We start from the raw sequence: 25,536 nt of genomic DNA, 5'->3' as shown, positions 1-25,536 counted from the left end.
TGTCAGTGATCTCTAAGGGTTGAACGCCAACTATTACACTTGAATTTTGCTATTGGCTGAGGCAAATTATTTGGATTATCGTGCGTCACCAACTTTCACTGTTGGCCCTGCCCCTCCTATAAAAGCTACTGCACCGTGGATGTTTTTGACTCTGTGCTTCTATAAAGAGCAGATTCTGGTCTAATCAGAAAGGGTTCATCAAGATATGTGTGTATGTACAGACACATGATGTGTGTATCCCTGTCTGTCTCTGCGTGTGCGCGAAAGTGCAAGTACTTCTCGCCGCTGTGTGTGTGTGTGTGTGTGTGTGTCCGCAGTGTTCTGAGGTTCATGGCGGGAGTAGAGCAGGGTCTGTTTGTGTGTAATATAGCATCTGTGGGGCTGTGTGTTTATCCCTGTGAGCTGTGTATTGTATGTAGTAGTTGAGCAGGCAGCGGTCTGTTACTGCCAGCACTGCCCGGCTGCCTGAGTGGGCGTGTCTTACTGCTACAGGAGTAACGCCCATAATCAAGGCATTCTTTGAAATGTCCCCCCTAGTGGCAGGTCAGTAGAAAGCAGGGATTTAGTTACTGTTTGAATTAGTATTGTAAACGCACAATACAGTTTCAGTTAGTTATAGTTTTTTTTTTTTTTCTTATTCCATCCATCCATCCATTTTCAGGCCCACTTGCTCCTGTTTTTTCAGGGTTGCGGGGGTCTGCCGGTGCCAATCTCCGGCTCTCATTGGGTGCTGGGCGGGGTACACCCTGGACAGGGCGCCAGTCCATCACAGGGCATAACACTTATTTTTAATTGTTTTTTTTCTTACTTCTAGATTTTTGGGCGGGGTTGTTCATTTTAGTTGACCTAGAATAACCTTGTTTACACATCACTGTGTCTAAAAATCTTGGTGCCGTGTTTGGCTGAGGTCTGAGCATAGAAATAACTATGACATAATGATACACTGATGTGGTTTCCAGTTTACGTCATGCTCTGCACTGGTTTTGCATCAATGTGATAGAAATCACTTACCCACTGGGAGTCTCGAGGACTTGAGAGTCTACGGAAAAGAAAAAAAAAGACAACAAGCATGAGAAAAAAGGATTTGAGGAAGAAAATACCTGAAGAAGAACTTGTAAAAAACTCTCACCATTTAATATCAAAAGCATATTAGTCACATTGAGTCCCAGTGACGACCAAGCTCAAGTCGCTTTCACTGTAACTCAAAGTAATGAATGATTTCCCCTGGAAGTCATTACATTAAGTCATGTCATGATTAGACGAAGGGATCCAAATCTCAGCTGTTCACGCCCCTTGATTACATAATAGACCTCGACTGCTCACAGTCATCAAGATTTAAGAACTCCCCAACGCATCCCAACAGCCCACTTAACGGATTACCTCATGTAGATTTGTAGAAAGAAGTGCTTCTATTAAATGTTAATTATTACCTTTCTCTGTCCAATCCCCAAATCTCCAGGACCTGATTCACCATTAATAGAGAACGAGGCATTTCAACAGGCATTTCTGGCATCGTAAACCATGTTATAGCTACATTATACCTACATCAGTATTATTTATTCCAGTGGGCTTCAGGCAACAATTAATACCTGTCAAGATAACATAGTTCCATACACAGAGAGCTTCAAATAAGAAAAACTAAAATAATATTCTTGATCAAGTTGATAACAGGAAATTATTTAGTTACAACAACGTTTAGTTTAACAAACCAAGAACAACAATAATCTGTTAAAGGGATTTCTGAATGTATTAGTGGAACGTTTGGCCTCGTCACAGAACTTTGTTGGAAACAAGCAATTGTTTTTAAAAAGATTTAAAGAACTATTTTTCAGTACTAATGATAGGAATGTAACAACATTTTGTGGCATGAAATAAAATTCAAAGGTTCACTAAATAACATCTAGTAAACAAAGTTTACTGGACATTGTTCACTCTTTCTCCAGCTACAGCCTTTTGTATAGAAATTAGGGGTGAGTATTGGCAAGGATGTTGCAATATGACACGTATCGCGATATGTGGGTCACAATACAATATCATCGCGATACATCGCAATATTATACCCAGTTAATATCAAAATTAAACGTAGAGATGAAAAATCAAGTTGCTGTACATGTTGATCAGAAGATATTGATCACTCAGAGGACAAATAGAGTTAAAACTATTTGCTTCAAAACATCCTATTTATTATTTATTAATAGTGTTTTTGCACATTTTCACTGAAAAAAAGAAAATTCAGTGTCACACACTGCCATCATAAAATAAAGTGCAACAAGTTTCTTTTCACTGAAACTACTGTGTAGAAGTCTCAAAGTAACCATGACAACATAATGACGTCATTGTAACAACTGAGTGAGAACATTAAGGATAAATCACCCTGAGTTACTGACAATGCACAAAAATAAGAAAAAATAATTTATCCTATTGTGTCATTTTAAACACTGATCTGAACAGATTATATGAAAATAAAGTGTCTGTGCATACATAAATATTGCAGGCATTACACGCTGCCAAATATTTAAAAAAAAATATCTATTTTTTAAATAAAAAATCGATTTAAAATCGGCACCCAAAAAAAATCACGATATATCATGAAAATCATTTTTTTTTTTTTTCACACCCCTAATATAAATGAAAGAAATAGTATTTAGTGCCTCATGAAAATGGGACCAAGACTGACCTTTGTATTTTCAGTTCATGTTCTAATTAGGATCATTTTCATCATCAATATAATGATAATCGTTTTAAACAAAAAATACATATTTTAAAATCACCTTATTTGTCATGCTTTTATTTAATGATTTTCCACTCTCTCACTCTTAAGTACCCCCGGAGCGCCATCGCGTACCCCCATTAGAGAAACATCGTATCGTGAGTTGACTATTTCTCTACACCCCTAATTAATGAGGTAATGTGATGTGTTGTACAACAGGAATAACATAGTCTTGCCTTGGTGCATAATTTAAGTTTTCATCCTTATTAACAAAAACAGTTGTAAATAGCACCATCTATCTTTAAAAGCAAGCCTTTATATGAGCTTCTATATTCCTGCACTCAGTGTAACAGTGTGTCAACCTGCCTCTCACATCTACCATACGGCAGGTACAACCTGGACAAGATGCCACTCTGCTTCAGGGCATTGTATCTCAACTCTACAACAATATCATTACATAGAGCTTGTGTAACAACTCAACATTTTTAGATTGTTTTGGTGAGTCCATGAAAAGCAGCATCAAAAGGTGTTAAATCACCCATAATCATATGTAAATTATGACTTGTTAAATAACCATAGTTACAGACTGCAAACTAATGCAATTTATTTTATTTTTGCCTATATGTGACCTGTATCAGATCTGCTAAAGACAGTTTGAACGGCACAAAATCTGATTTTCTTTAAAAATCCGACACAGGTCACCTTCCCGTGCTCCTAAATGAGGTTTTAAAATGAATAAATATTTATACATTAAACATATCATCAGCGTCACACACGTGGACCTTTTTTTGGCAAACGTGAGTCACTTCAGGGTGTGTTTTGTTCATTTTCTAAACTGATGAAAGTTGCACTGAATGTGTGAATGGACACTGAGACCTGCTGTCTGAATTTAGCCTAAACTAGTACAAGGTATAAACGAGGACACATAAATCACTTCTAATTTAAAGAGCAAAGAAATAAAAGGTTTAATATCAAATGTTGATTTTCTTTTTTTTTAAACTATAGAAGCATTTAAGTGCTGGATACGGTCAATAAGAGAAACTGTGTGTCATTTACGACCTTGTGTATAAGTCATTTGTCCCCCATTGCAAAAATCATTCTGACATTTAATTCCTCACTGATGACTGATTCATCCTGTTATTATAAAAAAAAAATAGGACTTGAAGGACTCATAACTATTGTTTTTTTATTCAATTAAAGGTCCTACTTTGACAAATGAAATGGATTTTGTTGAGTCTGAGATTCAACATGACTTTCCAACACATTTCTGGTGTTTTCACTGAAAGCTGTGGCAAAACAATGGCTGATGTTTATTTTGGGCTTGCACAGAAAAATCAAAATCTGGCCCAAATTGAGTTCCTGGCAGAGTGAGGCGATAACATTGGGAATACCGCGAAAAACCTAAAACAAAAATGGAGTCAAGCCAATCATTGTCTAGTGAAGAAACGATAAGAATGAATTTAAAAAACACTTTCTAACTATGCATCCGACTATAGGACTCCACATCCCACAATGCAATGCATGAAACTTTTCAGAAAATTTCAAAAAGGTGGGCTAAGCAGTCGAAAACAGGTGCATTTTGAGTGTGGCTTTAAACATGGTAAATCTTCTTGGGTTCCATTGTTTTGCCACAACTTTCAGTAAAAACACCAGAAATATGTTGGGAAGTCACTTTGGCAGAGTTTTTCGAGGCAAACACAAGAAATCACAGTAAGAATGAAGTACAAACACTTTCTATCTATGCATCTGTTTACAGGACTCCACATCCCACAATGCAATGCGCAAAACTTTACCGATAATGTCAATAACAGAGTGTTTACAGTGGAGATCGAAGCAAACTTCTGAGGGGCAACTGAATTGTTTTTGAGCAAAGGATCATAGATTTATTGATCTATGAGAACACTACTTATACACTACATATTTATCTAATTTAAAAAAAAATGGCGTCTCCAGCAGCTTAAACATCCCGGTATTTAGATGTGACTTTGAAGTTCTAAGACTTTATTCTAAATTACGAGAAAGTCTTCATCGTCCGTGATGAGTCACTTTAACGTAGTCGTGTTTTTTGCTCACTTCATCGCTTCATCTACCCCAGTGACATGCCGACTGGGGAAGTGATGTAGAGAGAAACTCATTGCCGAGTGGATGTTGCAACACAGCATCACTCGAAGATGCTTGAAAAGTTCACGTGTTCAACTATGAGCCACTTCCAACGACTCAAAACACGAGATCGAGTCGCGTGGCTTGAAAGGAGGTCGCTTGACGTTGGGTCATTTGCACTGATTTCAAATGTAATAATGCCACCAGAGTTGCTGAAGTCACGTTTGATGGGAACGCACCTTAAAAGTCTTTTTTGTGGCTTTACCAGACACACAGGAAAAGGAAAGACATTCTACCAGTCAAATTAAGGCTTTACGTCTCTGCGATGTCATCAGAAACTAAAATTTAGTGTGTGCTTCAATTGTGGAACAGAAAGCAAAGATTGAGTCCTAGTTTAAAGCTCAGCTACCTGTGGTGGAACCTGAAGCTCCAGCATCATCTTTCTCCTCCAGTCCAGCTGGAGGAGAAGTTTGTGCTCCACTTCCTGTCGGCATTGTGTCCTCCTGTGTTAGCAGCTGCTCAGAACTCGTCTTTTTACTCTCGTCTTCAGAGCTGTCATCAAAAACAAACTCTTCCCCTTGCTCTTCATCGTCCTCTTCTTCATCCTCTTTAGGAGGTTGTTGAGGCACAATGATCGACATGGTTTCTGAAAAGAAAGCAAAATTCACAAGGATTATTGTGGTTCTCAAACTTTTTGTTCTGCAAGTCCCTCTGAAGAAAGACAATTTTTTAAGGTCCAACAAAATATCCACAAAATGGGTAAAAATAAAAATAAAAAAAATTGTGAATTTTTTTTTTTTTCAAACTCTGTAAAATAACACAAAATGTGCAATAACGTCATATTTTAGAGCAGTACTTATAAAGTTCTTTGAGTGAAAAGAACTGAATGGGACGTCAGACATTGAAAGTAATGAAATAAAACATGTACAGTAGAAGAAGAAGAAGAAGAAGAAGAAGAAGAAGAAGAAGAAGAAGAAGAAGAAGAAGAAGAAGAAGAAGAAGAAGAAGAAGAAGAAGAAGAAGAAGAAGAAGAAGAAGAAGAAGAAGAAGAAGAAGAAGAAGAAGAAGAAGAAGAAGAAGAAGAAGAAGAAGAAGAAGAAGAAGAAGAAGAAGGGCGTGCCCCTTAGTTTGGGAACTACTGTATTAGGTAAGTCGTGAGATAAGAAAACATTGGTGAAAAGAAAAAAATTAATGAAAAAATATAAATTGAAACTAAGAAAATCCATGATACGAACATGCTTTTTGGTCTTAATGGCGTCTTTCATGAGGGCCATTTTATGATTCATGACAAAGTCAGAACAATGAGTCATATTTTACCCAGGGGCTAAAAATCATTCAAAAGTATTACCTCATCATCTATTGAAAACAGAAACTGTGTAGTAATCATTATGGAAAAAGCTGCATTGCACATAATAAACTATTCTGTATTTGGGTTTTAATTCAACTTTAAAATGTGTTTACCAAAATAAAACAGTCAGTTTCTGCTGTAGATAAAAAATAAATAAATCCCATTTCCTGAGACATGGCTGTGGGACGGTCGGACCCCACTCACCCAGTCCTGATAAAGGGACTTTTCTGGATTTTCTCATCTCATGAGAATACAGTAAATCTCAGAAGATGCATATCCTGCATTGCGGTGGCTGAAGTGTTTCCTATGCATTTTTATCCATGAAAATAAACCCTTCAAGGTGTTTTCAATTCAACACATTTTCTTAAGATCTTAAATTAACTATTCTACAAAAATTGATTTTCTTGTGATGCCTCCGTGTGTCACTGCTGTGCATTTAGATTAGCATGAAGCAGCTTCAGAGCTGAAACAATGTTAAACCTAATTTGTGATTTAAAAAAGTGAAGCAGTGTGAAAAGACAGCAGCTGAATGTAAAAAGGAAAAAATATTGTTGTCTAGAATATTTGGGTGCACGTTATTTCATAAAATATATGCACAATTACACAATTGTATATGCACTAGTTATCGAAAGACTTTAATTTCAGAGTTTTTGCAGCTTACTAGTGATCCTTGATATTAAATAAGGGTGTAATAAAAAAATCAATTTGGCAAAATCGGATCGATGCAAAAAATTTCCAAATCTATTTTTTTGCATTTTATTTTGACAAAACATCCGTGGCACTTTTATAAATGTATGTAGGCACTTTAAAAAATAAATTTAAAAAAAATTTAAAACCTAACAGGATCAGAATCTGTTGTTGAAGAAAAAGTTGACAAATGTAATTTGACAGTTTGCCACTTGTTTTTTAAATATTGGTATTTGAATGACAGTTATCATTTACTTCTTCTCACAAGTTTATAAAAAAGAAATAAATATTGTATCAATTTGTATATTTTTTTATTTTATTGTAAGTGTATTATATTTGTATAATTGTATTATTATTATTACTATTTTCCACTGTAACATGTGCACTTTAATCAACGGTCTATTACTCAATTACTTTTCTCTTTGTTTAGTGTTTATTCTTTCATTCGTAATATTTCTCAAGCCTCTGAAGTAATTTCCCCCTGGGATAAATAAAGTACTTATCATCCTGATTTCATATGATATTGTTCTTGTAAAGGTGAAATTTGTAATTATTGGTACAACGGTGTATATTGCATTGTTTAGCATCGGGATATGTAGTAATGTGATGCGCAAAACGTGAATCGTATCACATCGTTAGATTGCTGGCAATGAACACCACTATTATTAAGGATGCATTATAAATACTCACTTGGCTTTCCATACATTCAGCCATCTTTGTTTTAGTTTGGCTTTATTTGTCAATTTCATACTGAGGAGCAAAAGACGATAAGTGAGCGTGCACGTTTCTGTTTTATAATAAAAGCCTGAAGAGAAAACTGTCTTAAGACCTGCGACGGGTCAGCAGAGAAAGTTTTGCTGGTTTATGGGCTCTTGGAGAGTCTGTCAGAGCTGACTCAGAGACAAAGGCAGCGTACACCCAGAATGAGTCACCACTTCATCTCAACACACACAGCAGATCGTCATCTGCAAACAGTTAGTCCAAATTCAGATACTCTGTCATGTTTGTGAACAGTGAGAGGAAAGTAAAGTAACTCAGATAACATTTACACACAACCTGTTGTTAGAAAAGTCAATACTCTGTAAATCAGTGCATGTGCCATTTGCGGGAAAACCAATCAAACTGATGTTGAAAAATGTGCATTTTTAAACCAAAAAAAACAGTACTTGACACTTCTGGATTATGTTATGAGAGAAAAGTGTGGATTCTAGATGCACACACACACTCCACAGTTTCTACCCTCGTCCCACTCACTCGTCTCATTAACAATGACTTCTCTGTGGGACTTGTGTTTCGTCCCATGAGAGCAGTGTTTCTACATTTGTCATGGCTTTCACTGATTGGCTCACACCCCAACAGAAACATGACAGACATCTTTAGCGGAGAATCATAACTTCTGCCAACTATCAAACAGACTCCGGCTTACTCAAAAATCAAAGGCTAATCCGACTGCTTTTAAAAAACATATTCTTCACGGGAATCTAAAACACAAGTGCAGGGATGAAACCCACTCCCACACACGCTGTCTCTGACCTACATGGAGCTCTGGAAACCTCCCTGTGTAACGCAGTGATAAGTGGAGGGACATTGCAGAGTGAAAGGAGGCTGATGTGACAAGTTTTTCTTGTAACGATAATGTCAAAACTTCAAAGGGAGCATCGCCTAGATTTGCATTAGTATTCCAATATTTGAGTTTGATCTCAGCATTGAATTCATGTTGCTTGATTTCATCTCGTCCCTCCCACATGTCAAACTTATATGACGATAAAAGATATGGAAGCTTCTCAAGATCACACATTTATTATCAGATAAAGACAGTGTAGGCCTCATAAATCAATAAATCTAATAACTTTTCCTTTAAAAAAATATGTATACGGTTAAAATGAATGGTTGTGGGATGTGGAGTCCCATAAATACAAGTGTTTTACTTCATTCTAACAGTGATTTCTTGAGTTTCTTCCACATTCAAGAAGGACATTGATTGGCTCTACTCCATTTTTGTTGTAGTTTGTTCCCAATATCCCCCGTTATCACCTCACTTCACCAGACAATCAATCTTAGCTGGATTTGGATCTTTGCATGTCAATAATATCAATAACAATTAAGGCTGCAATGATTAGTTGACATAATAGATTGTCAACTACAAAAATGAATCTACACGGATTTTATAGCATCAACACGTCATTTATTTTTGTAAATAAATGATAAAATCCAGCCCGCGGCCGCTTCCTGCTTTCGTTCTGCTGCAGTACCTTACATTGGCCACTAGGGGTGCTAGTGTTAATGGGGCTAGTGTCGCCCCATAAACTTTGTGCAAGTAAGCAGCGAACAAGAATGGCAGAGAGAGGAAAACACTGAAGAAGCTTAACATAACCTAAAGTTTCGAAAGCTTCAGAACTTTTCACCAAACACAAACCGGTGAAAAACTTTAAGGGGGTAAGCTACGAAGCTAGGTAATTATATCCTGGATTTATCGCCGTTAGCGAGCTTCACCTAACCAAACATTGACTGTCAGACAGAAGCTGTCCTACAAATCTAGATCACAACAAGCTAAATTAAGCGTGTTGATTTCAGTCTGGTTACTGGCACGCTCTAGTGGCCGGGGTGGATATTACAGCGACAGACCAATTACAATCACGGAGGAACAGGAGAGCAACTTACATCACAATTGACGAATAATTCTTTAAAAATATGAAGAATTAAAATACATAATTCAGACCAAAAACAACACTAGTGCTGCACTAAAAGTAGAAAGTGATTAACGCAGGAGTTGAAGTGTTAATACTTAAATCTTAAATCTGGTCAGTTTCCCCTTTCTATTTTAACTTGTCTGTGGCTCTAATGCTGCGTTCATGCAGATTAGCCTAAATCATAAGGTGGAAAATATTTATATTTTATATTATCTTACATGACTGAGGCTCTTTGCATCACTCCAGAATACATGAATGAATTAATTAATTTATCAGTCTGAAAGCGCCCAATAATAAGTCAGCTTTATCAGCTGACTTATTTTACTTATTTTACTTTATCAGTCCATCAGATAAAAATCTCTATGTTTCCTATAGAATGTCATGTTTATTCTTTCATGCATTCATATTAATTTAAGCAATTGCAATGCTTAAATTCTTAGCGCACATAGCCATATATGCAACTGTACTAATCATTTTTAGGCCTTGGTTTCCTTATTTTCGGTTTCGGCCAAGACTTTTCATTTCATCCCTAGTCTTTAGTACATCCCTTTTTCTGATTAACAATTATCGTCCTGAGCAGCTTTGAAATAAAGGAAAAACTCTGTAAGAAGTATTTTCTAGAAGAGCGGATAACAAACACGGCTTTGTAGCAGGCAGGAGTATCAATAGACAAAGGCAGAGAACAGCAGCTGCTGACGTCTGAGTAAACAGCAAACACAGTCACCCAGAAGCCACTTCAGTCTTCCCTTCATAAAAAAGAGGCACACAAATGCAGAACAGAAACAGAGACTAAGCAGACCATTGACGACCACAACAAACAGTGCCAGGAGGAGACGATTCTGCCCGTGGCGTTCCTTTCTTCATCTTTCCCCGGGGACTTCCTATCAAGAGATACAAGACTTGGCCAGTTTTTTAAAAGCTGCAAACAACTTGTGGAGAACAGATGGAGACCATCTCACTTTGGCTCATCTCAGACATTCAGGGATTTAATGAAATCACCTAAACCAATCATCCCCCCAACCCCCGACCCAAGATTTTCTATTTCTCAATGAAAGCAGATAGGCCTAATGCAATATAAATGAGCTATGAATATTTCAAATTTCACTTTAAATTAATCTCTGCAGCCTATTTGCCAAAGAAAGTGTGAAATAGAGAGTCACACTGTAAACATGACATGATAAACACGCTATCATTTAATTTGAAATTGTTTATTCTTATTTCCTCTCAGCTTTGCTGTCATATCACTCGCAGGAATACATTAATTCAAACAAGAATCCCTTTGGCCTTCAGATAACCTCCGTTGAGTCACTGCAGCGTTGTCAGTCTGCCGCTGCAGTGATATGAAGGCTTATTTGTCAAGGACGCAGTGGGACGACACTGAACCGTCCATCAGCTGGAAAGGTTACAGCCCAACGTGTGCACAAGCACAACATTATACTGGAAAACACACAACAGCGTAAAGATTGTTCCTTAAAGCAGTGGGAGTTCCGTTTGAGAACCTCTGAACACACACATTCTTCTCACCTTTTACAGTTTTCTTCAGCTGCTAATCATAGTTATTGTGGTGTTTTACATTTCTCCCTGCGGCCTGGCTGTGACACAAACATGTGTAAGCTAAAATAAGTTTGATAAATGCAGAACAACGCCCTCCCGACTGCCCTTAGAAATGAATGAGTGAATGAATGAAAGCACTTTCTGATTGATGTTTTGTTCGTCGCTGCCATTGTCAAAAATTAAACCACGCCTCCCAATGTCAGGCATATTGACATTGGGACGTATTGTTTTCAGGAAAAACTTTATCCACTGAAATATCAAGTGTGTATTGCTTAAAGCTAATATCCGGAGTTTTTGAGAAACGTCTCGATGTCCCGCCCTAAACAGCTTCACTTCCTCCCACTGCCTCTCCCAATCTACCAGAAGCCACACCTCTACTATTCTGCATGCGCATCGTGAAACATAATAAGGTTGCATTGATATAGATCTATGGGTCAGGTAAGAGCCAAAATCATATTTAGCTGTTTGCTGTTGTGACGCACGGTGCACAGTTCCGCATTCACTTTGATTGACAGTCTCAAAAACAGGAAGTTGAAGCCTATTGGCTGGGCGCACTCTGCGATTGTTTCTATTTGTATATTCAATTCAATTCACTTTATTTGTATAGCGCAATTTACAACAAAGTCATCTCAATGCCCTTATCAAAATATAATATAGGGGTCTATAGGACGAAGGAGGGCCTTATATACAGTACATTATTGTATATGAATGACCACCGGCAGTAGACCGTAGTAAAATACTAGTTAGGTATTTTTTTGCATTTCAAAGAATCATACATAAACATAGATTTCTCAGAAACTCCGGATATCAGCTTTAATGAAGCAGAAAAACTTTTCCATTTCCTTTCCACTCCGTTATCATCAACCGTATCCATGGAAACCTGAAATTTAACTTCTTGATGTCAATTTAAAGGCAATTAAAAAGGCAATGAAGAACATTAGGTATTACAACAGGAACCATTGAGTTGTACCTCAGTGTGTCATGGCTCTGACCAGCTTTCCACTCCGTTACCACTAAAAGGTAACGGAATGGAATGTCCTTCATCATTCAACCTCATGTGAAAGAAAATCTAGGAAGAATTCACCACTGCTGCTATGCTATACAGCACAGCTAACATGGAACATTAAGTGAGCTACTGCAACCTTTAAATTCCATGATTTTAAAACATCCCAAATGTGCCCCAAATGACAACTCTAAATATTGAACTTATTGCATCAATGGCTGTATGTAAGAATATATATCGGGAGCCAGGGTTGGGGTCAATTATAACTGTAATTGCGTAATTGATCATTAATTACAATCATAGTGTAATTATAATTGTAATTTTAAAAATCTGTTGCTGTCGTAATTGTAATTAAATTGTAATTGAGTTTATGTAATTGATTTTGTAATTGCAATTGCCTTGAAAATTCTATAAAAAATGTCAATTATAATTCAACACTAAACTCGTGAACCATGTTACAGTTCTATGTTCAGTTCTACACATGTGTATTAAATTATGTTTCATAACAAGCTTTCCCACATTTACCATTTTAAAACAAATTGAAATTTAGAGATGTCTACATCAAAAATATAAAAACAAAAGATAAATTAGATGATAGACATCTGTTGTTAGTGTATTTTAAAGCTGTTTTAGGACCCGTTGTCATAAGAGATGCTAACAAAAAGCTAACACAAAAGGAAGGTTAACTTTCATTAGGTTATTCATTTTAGGCTCAGTAATTGTGATTCATTGTAATTGAACTTTAGTAATTGAGAACGTAATTGTAATTGACTTTCTGAGGGTAAAAAAACTGTTGTAATTTCATTGTAATTGGGAAAAAAGGGTGGTCACTGTAATCGTGATTGAAATGTAATTGAACATGGGTAATTGAAAACTTAATTGTAGCTGAAAAATGGTCAAACTAAGGCGTCATGAGTTTTAATTGGACGTTTTGATTCCTGAATTTTGGAACACACCATCCAATGACTTGTGTCAGGCACAAGTCCTTATACTGGAAACTAGATTGTATTTCAATCCATGTACCCTTCGTTCTTTGGTTATTTTGTTCTAAAACCAAATCAAAACAACAACTAAACGGTGTGATTATTTTGTTTGGCTGACTTAAAACCAAAACAAAAATATAGAAATCTAAAAAAACCCGAAAAGCAGCATTTTTCTGTTTTAAAAATATATATTTTTCTGTGTGAGATATTTGGATATTTACGGGGGTTTCCCTCCACAGGTACTGGACCAGATCTCCACACACAATAGGACTGTTTAGGATTCATTTCAGCAGTTTTCTGTTCCTTCATTCAGTTTATAGATGTTTTACGTTATGTTACAGTCCAAATACAGTAGTATCCTAATAAACTGACTATCGCCTGTGAGGAACAATAAAATTTAGAATTTCTATGATTTGACACTTTTGCAAAAACAACTACACAGCTTTTTTGAGGGCAGTGAAAATATTTCTTTTGCATGTTTTAATACCGCTAGCCACTAACGGCAGCCATCAACACACACGGAAGTTGATCATAAGACACAAGGAGCACCATTAGATTCATTACACCACCTCTGATTCTTTTAGTCACTTAGTGTGTGTGCTTTTCGTAACGTCCATTTTTTGTTTTGATTTATCTATTCATTATTAATATTTCTATTCACCAGTTCATCAGTAATGTGACTTATGCGTTGCTCCTTTTTTGTCTGAAAGTAAGTTCCCACCCCCAGTCTGTCGGTCCTCTCTGTGTGGTGAAATTAACACATGAAGCTATCGTCCATAGTTTTCCCTTAAAATATCCAAATATCACAAAACGGATCAAAAAAAAATTTGAAGCAGAAAAACCTTGTTTGTCTGATTTTTGATGTTTCTGTATTTCTGTTTTGATTCTAAGTCAGTAAAACAAAATAACCACACCATTTAATTGTTGTTTTGAGTTGGTTTTATAACCAAAGAACAAAAAGTACACCGATTTATTTCACTGGGTTTTATACAGTAACTATGAAAGAATGCATACACGCATTCATAATGATCGACATGACCTGGATGACTGAGAAGAAGCTTCATCAGACATTAGCATTCACATGTTTAGACTTGAATAAAATACAACCTTTATTGATCCCCAGAGGGCAAATTCACATTTGCAGCAACACAATATAAGAAGAAGAAAACTAAATACTAACATAGGATAGTAGCGTAAAATGTAGGACATACCGTACTTGTCGGACTATAGGGCGCACTTAAAATCCTTTAATTTTCTCAAAAATCGACAGTGCGTCTTATAATCAGGTGTGCCTTATGTATGAAATTAATATGTCAAAATGTTTTAGTACAACTTTGGTAAACTATGAAGCTGCACCTCATGTTGGGTGTGGGATACATATGTATGTGTATATACGTATATATGCATATGTGTGTATCCATAAAATGAAGAGTCCGTCCTTAAGACTGCTCTACTGTAAAGTGCCTTGAGATACCATTGGTTATGATTTGGCGCTATACAAATAAAGATTGATTGATTGATTGATTGATTTTTGGCGCTTCAGGGCTACCGTAGTCAGGCACCTCGTGGAGTGATATGTACCAGTACTGTGCTTCAACATACTGAACTGAAAAAGTGAGTGTATTGTTCTGTATTTTATGTGTTAAACCTGAACAATGTTGAGTTATTGTTATCATTGACTATATTGTTTCGCTTAATGAGCCTTAATAATAATAACAAACCAGTGCGCCTTATGTATGAAAATAGACCCAGTCAGACCCATTCATTGATAGTGCACCTTATAATCCGGTGCGCCTTATAATCCGAAAAATACGGTAAATAAGTTTGAAAAAAACAACAGCAAAAAAAAATAACAACACATTTTAATTTCATGCATGAAGAGATGCATAAGTTGAAGATAAATTTCAAGTTAACGGGGTATACCCTTTAAAAACAATCACTATTGAATATTTATAGTCCTTCAATTAGTGTTGACTCATGCTGATTGTGTTGTAGTTTTCTGTTTTCTTTGTCCTTATGATGTCATAAGTGTCATGCCTTGAAATATAAAGTATGAGTAACATTAGATGTAACAAGCAATCTCCATCATGCTCTTACCTGTAGTAAGGCATTCATAACCTAATCATGTGTTCAACACTCTGGCTTGTATTAACATGCACAAGTCTGTCATGATGCTAAAAGGTCAACAGAGAACAACAAACATGGCCTGATTCATGGAGCACTAACAAATCTGAGATTTGAAATGATTTTCTCAGATATTCCTAAAGACATTTCAAACACCACTTTACTTATACACAATGCTGTAGATTTTGCAAATAGAGATTCAGGTTAAAACTTCTCATTATGAGAGTTTACCCACTTCCACATCAAGTTAATCAGATGTCATAACTGGCTTTGAAACTTCCTGCAATCGTGCCAAACATGCAAGGTAAACAAGTTGTTAACTATTGTTAGTCATTTCAGAATTCTCTGGTGAGTATGCACACAAGATTTGGTGTCCATCTGTTTGCTACTGTTGCTATACGTTATACCACATATGGTGGAAATTTCCATTTCAAAATGTCAATCTTATCTTATTATATCAGATTTTGCATTAAAATTGACATGTCCATCTCTTTGCCTACCTGTTTAAGTGAAAAATTGCATGTAAATGTGTGATATTCTTCCAAAACATGCATGTGTGGGTATGTTCCCTGTTATCATTTCAATTTTAAATCAAAATCAATGCAATATAACAATAATAATATTGCCATTTCTGTTCTTATTCAGTTTTTTTCTGTCCATTTTCATGATCACAGAAAATCTGAGGCCCCACGTTCCTAATTAAACAATCTTTGCAGTTGTGAAGCGTAAAAAAAAAAATACAAACTATCAACATGACTGAACCTAAATTTGTTCCTTTGAAGAGCTGAAGAGCTCAAGTCTTGTTTTCAATTTCTAAAATAATTTTTACAGAAATTCCGTACTCGTTACTCATGCTTTGCACTTTTCAAAATTCTAGATGAGCCCAAGTTGGACGAAAACAACTTTCATCATCATGTTCTTTTCAATGAAAGCAATAATCAGAAGTTAATGTACATGTTTCTGATTAAAAAGAGATGTTTTTTTATTATATACATTTGTGTTGATGAGAAATTTGGCTTCGTAACAAAGCTCAAAAATAAATAAATCATTGGATTTCATATAGCACCTTTCATAGACACTCAAAGTGCTTTACATTGCATCAGGAATTCTCAGCAGTCTCCCATCCAAATACTAACCAGGCATGTGGGTATGGCCACAATAGCCTTCAGTTACTAAGCCTAAGTTGTTAACTTAGTCTACTTAGACTTGGTGACTAAGCCTAAGTTGTTGACAGTCTGTTTTATAGAACTGTTCACATTTTATTTTGTAGGAAGTGCCACACAACTGTGTCATTATATAGCTCAAGATTATGAGCAAAATTTGACACATTTGTCCAATTGTCATCATTACAGACATTCATTCACCAGTTTTACAGTGAAAAATAGTGTGTAAATGTGCAATATTGTTCCAAAACATGCATGCAAGGTATTTGAGTGTTATATTGGGATCCAATTTTAAATAAAGAGAGAGAGAAAAAAAAACACTTAGTCAGCTAGTTTAGTGTGTAAATGTATATATTCTCTATTGTGTTTTTATTGGGCAATGTCCTTTCTTCCCTCTTTCTCTCTGTACAGTGTAAAGGCCCATGTGTTTACTGTATATATCTTCTATTTTTTCTTATTATGCCGTTTGTATTTTTAATTAAATTTTATTTCATTTATCTGCTGCTAGAAGAACTGTGCAAATTTAAATGTACTTGTGGGACGAATAAAGGCTTTCTCCTGTTAGCCTCAAAGCTCTACATGATCAAGCTCCTGTATTTCTTAGTGCCCTATCGTCCAGGTAGAACACTCTGCTCTCAGTCTGCTGGTCTTGTGGAAGTTCCTAAAGTGTCTAACACCAACATTATATTCAAACAATTCTCTAATGGGCTGCAATGGGATGATGTCCAGTCAGACACAGTTGTGCCAGGTTGTAGACAACCTCCCACTTCTGTCCCTCTTGCATAGCCCATCATACTGCTCACACTGCTTCACACATTTACACTGATGTCCACCCCATATATCAATACGTGGGACCAGTACAAGATGAAACCTTGTCTGCAGTGGTAGCATTTCAGAGCATGGAGGATGCCACAAGATGTTTAATAATAATCTAACCCCTAGGACCGAGTGTATCATAGTGTATCATGTTTTTCCTGCAGTCTGTGCCTTCTCCTCGCCCTCTTTTCAGTTTCAGGTGTCTTGATGCTGGAGCTGGTGGTTCCTGATCAATGGTTCACGGCTCAACTAGTCTGGACCACTCGGATGGACTATCCTTCTATCCTATTCTGTTTGCTCTTCTGTTCACAAACCCAACCAGCCGAAGCGGATGACTGCCACCTCTGAACCTGGTTCTACTGGAGATGTCTTTCTATGAAAAAGAGGGAGTTTTTTTCTTCCCACTGTCGCTAAATGCTTGTTTGTGTGAATCTTGTTGGGTTCTTTCTTTCTTACTATGAACTCTAAATTTTGTGCAGTGCTTTGAGATGAATTTGCGCTATATAGATAAAGTTGAATTGAATTGAATTGAAATGGTCTCATCTTAATCACAGAAAATTGGAGCCTCTGATCCTGCCTTTCTGAGGAGCCGTTACTCGTACCTGTGATGAAAAGAACAAGAACCCTATAGGAAATTTGACCAAACCTTTCACATATTATAATGTTTTAAGTGAAACGCAAGTTTGATAACATTAGGAAATGATCTTATAGTAAAAACTGTAAGATTCTTAGATTCTTGTAGAACTAGAGCCATTTTTTGACCATTTCTTCAAAGAATTGGTAACTGATGGAAGCTTTAAGGTTTCTTAGTTACATTTCCTTATGAGGTTAAGTTTCTTGATGTATATTATGAAACCAATGATGCTTCAGAAGTGTAAAGTGCACAGGGAAAACTGTAAAAAAGTTTTCATTCATAGCTTCTTCTCCATAAAGAATCGGGGTCTGCCTTTCTCAAGGTGCGAGTTCACACGTCAGCTACGATAGAGACAGTTGAGCTGTATGTCTTTCTTCTCATTTGCTTTTGTAATGTGTCATCACAAAACTCAACAGTTATATGCTCGTGTCAGAGCAACGTGATGCGAGTGTAACCATAAACCTCTATTGATAAGACCAAGACAGTCTCCTTAGATTCCTTCTGCTGGTTAATGATCAAACAGTCCCAGGGGACAGTAGTCAGTGTGTCACACTGTACACTACCAGACATTAGCCGGGTGTGCCACTACTATCAAATAACGTATTGTGTCTTTGAGTTGGAGATATGCTGTAAATGTGTGGATGTCCCAGTGACAGTGAAGTCTTTGTAATGGCTCCACACCATGTTTGATGGAAGTGTTGGACTGGGGTGAAGGAGAACAAAATCCCACACAGTGGAGTTTCCTAAAAAGGGCCTGAGCTGAGTTGAGTATCCGGCCACTGAGGCAGGAACAGTGGCTTTGCTCTAAATGCTAATAACTTAGTCGGAGGTCCCACAGACTCCATCCCCCCATCCCCCCTTCCCCCCTGTGTCCCCAATCCATTCTACTGGGAGAACAGAGGCAGCGTGAAATCCATCCAGGGAGGAGCTTTTGTACTCCGGGAAGCAACCGTCAAACTGGTTGCTTCCCAAACTGGAATGGTTTGGACCAGAAAGAATTCAAATGGGAATAAAATTTTAGTCGTAGTCTTTTGACTAAAATGCAACTTCCTTTCACTCAAAATTGAGTCATCAGCCTGTTTCAGTTACAGCCTTGTAGTTTTAGTCAAATTTTAGTCAAGTTTATGCATTTTTTAAAGATTCAATTAGCAGTGATGAACCTGATATGGGATGGTCTTAATGTTTTTGATGCTATTGCTAGGCTATTGCTAACGCTAGGCTAATGCTAACGCTAGGCTAATGCTAACGCTAGGCTAATGCTAAAGCTAGGCTAATGCTAATTCTGGGCTAATGTTAATGTTAGGCTATTGCTAACAATAATGCTAAGCTAATGTTAATATTAGGTTAGTGCTATTGCGAGGCTGTTGCTAATACTAGGCTAATGTTATTGCTAAGCTGTTGCTAATGCTAGGCTAATGTTAATGCTAGGTTAATGCTAATGCAATGCTGATGCTGATGCTAATGCTAAGCTAATACAGTGCAACGTGTGCCAGCACCTGCATCCTCACTTGCATTTTCTTCAGGAAATACATACATTCTAGTTATTATTAAAACTTGATTATGTTAATTTCAATAAAGTCTTACCAGAAAGAGGATTCAAGGTGAAATTTGCTAATGCAAAATACCGCCACAGGCATATTTATTAACAAACAGTTGCCCCCATTTGAGAAACCCTGTTCTATTGGATCGTTTGTATTTTACGTGTGTCTACTTTAGCTTTTTATTTATTCATTATTTATAGAATGCTTCTGGACCTGAGGCACACATTTAGTTTTACATGTTCTCACGTGGAAAATGATAATAAAAAAACCTTGAATCTTTGATTCCTTTACGCCTTTTCCATACAACAATAGTTTTGATTGGAAACTTCAAAAACTTAAATACTTCCTAACACTTGATTGGTTACCTTCACATCAAGTCAAGCTAAATCGATCCCTGACAATGGATTGAGGCAGAGCTAGTAAACATTATTCTGATACACTGGGTGGCGCTATACAATGTGTACATTGATTTTGCGAAGTCTAAAATCTCTCTCACCAACTCACTGGAAAGTTCATGCACATCCTCCATCGTCAAAGACCAAAGCAATGGATTTCGATGGAAAGATGTAAACACGTGCTGTGACGAGCGAGTCTGACAGATGAAATTAATTCATTTTGTGATGATACAAGTAAATTGGATTTAATTAATTATTGGCACATTTAATCAAGGGCGGACTGGTGTACGGGGACACTGGGGATTTCCCTGGTGGGCCTGGCCACCAATGAGCAGCCCGAAATTGAAAGACAATGTCATAAAATCAAATGCAAATGACTAAATTAAAGACAAGCAACGTGGCATTAACAGTAAATATATAATGTGTTGACTTGTATATGAACTGTAAGTATATTAAAAATACAAATGTGGTTCATATACCCATTTAGGCTGTATTATAATTTAGGAATTAGGGCTGGGCAATATATCTAGATTCAAGATGTATTGCGTTTTCTATTTTGGCAATATAGAAAACTACAATATTGCATATATCAATATATATCGGACTTTGTATAAAAATACTTGTTTTAGAAGTTGCTGATTTTACTTCTCAGAACAACATGTAAAGCACATTTAGATGGATTCCTGAGTGTGTACTATTCTAACCCAGACCTTCCCCATAACAAGCTACACTACAGAACTCACTCACACGTGCTGTCCCTTACAGGTGAAAAAGCCAAAAGTGACACATATTGTGCAGCAGTTTGTTAATAAATGAGCCTGTGTGGCATTTTGCATCAGCAAATTTAACACAGAATTGTCTTTCTGCTCAGACTTCATTTGAAATAAAATTATCTAGATTTATATCTGATATCACCATTTTGAGGAAATATATGTTTTGGTCCATATCGCCCAATCCTAGTAGGAATGTTCACAGAATTTCAATGTTAATAAAGGTAGGCCAACCAGATTCTAATCACATTATTGTATTTACTAAATGGTTGACAAGTGGCTATTTTAGATTTCCTGTACATTTGTCTTAAAATATAAACGATACTGGAGCTTGGTTGGGCGGGTGAAATTTTATTGTATGAATGACCTGTTTGCATTAAAATCACTACATGCTGTAAAATCACTGTTCTGCTGTAATTATTTTTACTGGAGGCTACTTAAGAGTTCAAGTTAATAATTAAAATATGATTATTGTCCAAAGCAACATCAAATTCCGTTTTTTTTATCATCAAGGGACATGAAACTCGTGTTGCTGGCTGGCTCCTCCTTACACCACCAAGGAAGTCAATGAGTCCGCCCCTGCATTTAATTAAGGAAGTCTATTGATACGGAATCTTACTTTTATCATAGATATTTTTTCATTTTACCATATTGACCACGGTAAAACTGACAGAACTTTAAGTCACGTGGTGCACCTATCACGTCACCTAAACTGGCCAATGAGGGGCGCTGCGTATGAAAAGACTGGCAGTCTATTCTATACATATGTTTCTGTATCAATAGTCACGGCCTTTAATTAATTATTGAATGGTACATTTATTTACGGTATTAAATTGTGGCACTCTTCGTCCTCCTGATGTGTAATGCTAGTGTAATAATATTGTAATGCTAAAGTCATAACATTGTAATGCTAGTGTAATAATACTGTAATGCCAGAGTAATATTATTGTTATGCTAGTGTAATAATATTGTAATGCCAGAGTAATAATATTGTAATGCTAGAGTAATAACATTGTAATGCTAGAGTAATAACATTGTAATGCTAGAGTAATAATATTGTAATGCCAGAGTAATATTATTGTTATGCTAGTGTAATAATATTGCAATGCCAGAGTAATAATACTGTAATGCCAGAGTAATATTATTTTTATGCTAGTGTAATAATATTGTAATGCCAGAGTAATAATATTGTAATGCTAGAGTAATAACATTGTAATGCTAGAGTAATAATACTGTAATGCCAGAGTAATAATATTGTTATGCTAGTGTAATAATATTGTAATGCCAGAGTAATAATATTGTAATGCTAGAGTAATAACATTGTAATGCTAGAGTAATAACATTGTAATGCTAGAGTAATAACATTGTAATGCTAGTGTAATAATATTGTAATGCCAGTGTAATAATATTGTAATGCTAGAGTAATAATATTATAATGCCAGAATAATAATATTGTTATGCTCGTGTAATAACATTGTAATGCTAGTGTAATAACATTGTAATGTCAGAGTAATATTATTGTAATGCTTGTGTAATATAATTTATACAATATAATTTGTCCATCCTCAGTCATCCCCCCCCCACATCCAGACCCTCTCCATCAATACTCCATGGACAAAGCTTGCACCATGCTAGTAGCCACACATGGAGGAGGGGTGGAGGGCACTTAGTTAGGATGAGAAACAGAATAAATACTGTAAAAAGTAGATTTAGATTTAGTAGATCTAGAAGCTTCTCACCTCCTTGTCCTCAGTGCTACGTCCTCTGAGAAGCTCCAGACACTCCCTGCTCACCCTTTGAATCCTGTTAGCCTCCCATAAAGAGTCCCAGTAGTTACTACACCACTACGGTACGGGCTCCAGCACATTCATCCTGTGTCATGGTCTGCTAGTGACTGAGCACAGATTGGAAATCCTTCTCTGGTGTTTACTTTCCCACAACTTCTAGTCTCTGCACCGCGTAGCTCTGGATGAGGCAACCCTCAGCTCCCTCCCCTTTCCCTCCCTCTGTGACCGGCTCTTTTCCTCCCTCTCTCCCCCAGCTTTCCTCTTCTTCTTCTTCCCCCCCCACCTCTCACTCTCTTCTTTCTTTCTCCCTCCTCCAACACCACATATAACCCTGCTGGTTCCCAGACATTGGCGTAAAAACGCTCACACTCAGCTGACCAATGGCAGGAGGGACAAGGTAAGCCACAAGCCAATCATAAGCGTCGACTCTGGTGCTGCTCCAATCAGGGACGACTTTCAGTGGCAGAGGGAGGGACGAAAGTGGAGTCAGGGCAAAGCGGTTTCACAGCACTTCCGTGTTGGTTAAACGCGCATGCGCAGTGCAGCTTACATGCTGAACTTGACTCAGCTGAATCAGCAATGATGATTCTGGATTTTTTATCAGACGTACGTACATTGAATATAATTTAAAACACTGAAAAATGGCCCGCAGAAGAAAGAAAACATGAATTCTTGTGTAAATTGTCAATTTAATCAGTGGTGGAAGATATCACAGCTCCTCCAAATACACAATATCAATGAAACAACACAATATTTTTTTGTTTAAATCATTTTTTTAGCCTAATTTGTTGTAAGAGCTCTTGTTTTTTGTTTGTGTTTTTGTTTTTTGTTTTTTTAAAAAAAAAAAAAGAAAGAAAATCTTTTTTTGAAAGATTTTATCGAATTTAAAAAAAAAAAAAATGGTCACAAAATCAAGGAAACATAAGTGAAGATCCTCCAGGGGCTGATATCTGTCTTTTATTGATTGAACATGTCTGTGCCACAATTTTAATACAAACTAGAGAACCCACCGTCTATTACACACCTAATATACTGTATGTCTAAAATAAATGTTCCTTAGATATCTAGTCTAAAATTGGTCTACCAGGGGTATAGAAATGAAAGTTTTTTAGACGTCTAAATGTAGACTAGACGTTTTTGATAAATAAAAATAGACGGAATCTAGAAATTAGGTCTAAAACATAACTACACGTCTAATATCCGTCTATTGCTCAGTGGGAACATTATAATCTGCAGCCCTTTTAACCTCAAACAGGTCCATATTTGGCCCCTGAACCAAAGTTTGACACAAATACTTTAAAAGAACAAATGAAAAGAAAAGATTCAATCAGTGTATAAGGCTTTTATGAAATGAAGCCTGTATTTAACACTATATTTGATAATAATTGCTGATAACAGTGTCAAATATTCACTCGTACACGCTGAAATTAAAATGCTTCTGAATACAGTAAAAAAATAAGAATAAAAATACTTCCCTCTTATAATCTAAAACCATGAAATCAGATTAAATAGAATGAAAAAAAATATATATATCAAAATGCATGTGCCCTCAGCATTATGAATAATGACCAATCTGAGCATTATTACAGGAAAGAACAACAGGTTTTTGTTCTCATTTTGTATATTTGTCTTTTATTTTATGTGTATTTTAGTTGTCGTTTTGCTATTTGTTCAGTCATTTTGAATATTTTCCACAAATTTTGTGTGTGTTTGTTGCTGTTTTGTGTTTTTGGATTATTTCTGTGATTTTTTTTTTTTGTCTTTTTGTGTGTTTTTGGAATCATAATGTATATTTCTATTGTTTTGCATTTTCATCTGTCATTGTTTGTATTTATGTTGACATTTTGTAGATTTTTCTATAATTTTGTATTTGTGTGTGTGTTTGTTTCTCTAGGCTCATTAGTGTGTTTTTGTCCTGTCGTCCTGTGTGTTTTGTGAGTAACTGAGTAAACCTTCGTCCTATTTTGTGTATTTTTGCTGTTGTTTTGTGTATTTTTCTGTCACGTTGTGTGTTTTGGACCCTCCTACATCTTCACGGTGTCGTCTTCAGGTGTGCGTTGCTGTTGCCTCGTCTCTGAAAAGGTGCCTTTACTGATATATCGAAGGTAGACAATATTTACGACAACATTTTTCTACTGAAAGACAACACTGGCACATTGGAAATCAATGTTTTAATAAAAGCATTAATGTAGTCAGCAGTGATGTAAGTGTTTTAGTAACATGTACATCACAAGGTCATTTTATTTCATCCTAACCCGAACCCTTAAAATGGACAATTAATCTTCAGGCATTATTTTCTTATTTAACTCAAATTAAACATAAAATTATGTTGCCTTCAAAGCAATAAAAATGATAAATATAAGAAATAGCGTTATAGTAAACGTTTGTATTATTAATACTAATTTATCATGAATATATTGATATTAAAGAAAAATAATAAAGTTTGAAATTAGAAAAAATAAGAATCAAAATAACAAGTAATATAAATAAATAAATACAAAACAAATAATTACTCTGCCTGTGTTATATATATAGGTTTTATGACATTTATCACAAAATGAGCTTCTTTGAATATGTCCTCTTTAAACAAGCATTTAACTTTAAAAACAAGTCATTTTTTTAAGGACTTGTGAAATGACTGAGAATATTTTTTTTATTATCTTGGAAATAAATTCTTAATTTTTCCACGTACCCCCTGTAATGTGCTCACGTACTCCTAGGGGTACGCGTACCCCTGATTGGAAAACACTGCCTGTATATTATAAGTATTTCTGCTTTAATTTACATCATAATATTCATGGAAACTCTGTCCGATGATGACAATTTCCTGAAATGTCACACAGTGAAAATCCTCAAACACCATTGACCCAAACGCATAGAATCCACTTTAAAGTGAGTTTAATGAGAAACAGACGGACACACTGTCGCTGTTGTTCAGAAGATTTATTAAAACACACTGAACAAATACACAGAATACAAATAAAAAGATGACAATCCACTGTTTCATTCAATTGCTGTACAGAACATTAACACTGATAGGAGCTCATCGTGTGTAAATGCTTGGTAACAAACACTCCCCAACGTGAACTGTTCAATCCAACCTGTTACATGCTGTGCATTTACTGCGACAAAAGTGCCTTTTTATTAGGGTCTTCTGCTTGCTTTTCAAGCCAGCGTAATAAGCACATACATACATTGCTGAGATATTTGTAGCATTTGACTGAAGCATTT

At 36.2% G+C, this 25,536-nt stretch overlaps 1 protein-coding gene across 1 annotated transcript in view; it reads right to left on the bottom strand.

Annotated features, from left to right (window-relative positions):
- arhgef10la (Rho guanine nucleotide exchange factor (GEF) 10-like a) overlaps positions 1-22,492 on the bottom strand; it is a 219,087-nt gene extending 196,595 nt beyond the window's left edge. The window contains 3 exon segments of the mRNA XM_028446908.1: positions 1,012-1,039; positions 5,220-5,456; positions 22,258-22,492. Of these exon segments, the coding sequence (XP_028302709.1) occupies positions 1,012-1,039; positions 5,220-5,451 (260 nt within the window). The 5' untranslated portion in view covers positions 5,452-5,456; positions 22,258-22,492.
- Positions 22,493-25,536: the final 3,044 nt, after the last annotated feature.

Source organism: Gouania willdenowi, chromosome 5 (genome assembly GCF_900634775.1).
Source record: "Gouania willdenowi chromosome 5, fGouWil2.1, whole genome shotgun sequence".
NCBI lineage: Eukaryota > Metazoa > Chordata > Actinopteri > Blenniiformes > Gobiesocidae > Gouania > Gouania willdenowi.
The sequence above is the reverse complement of the archived record's forward strand: the minus strand, read 5'-3'. Positions and strand labels throughout refer to the sequence as shown.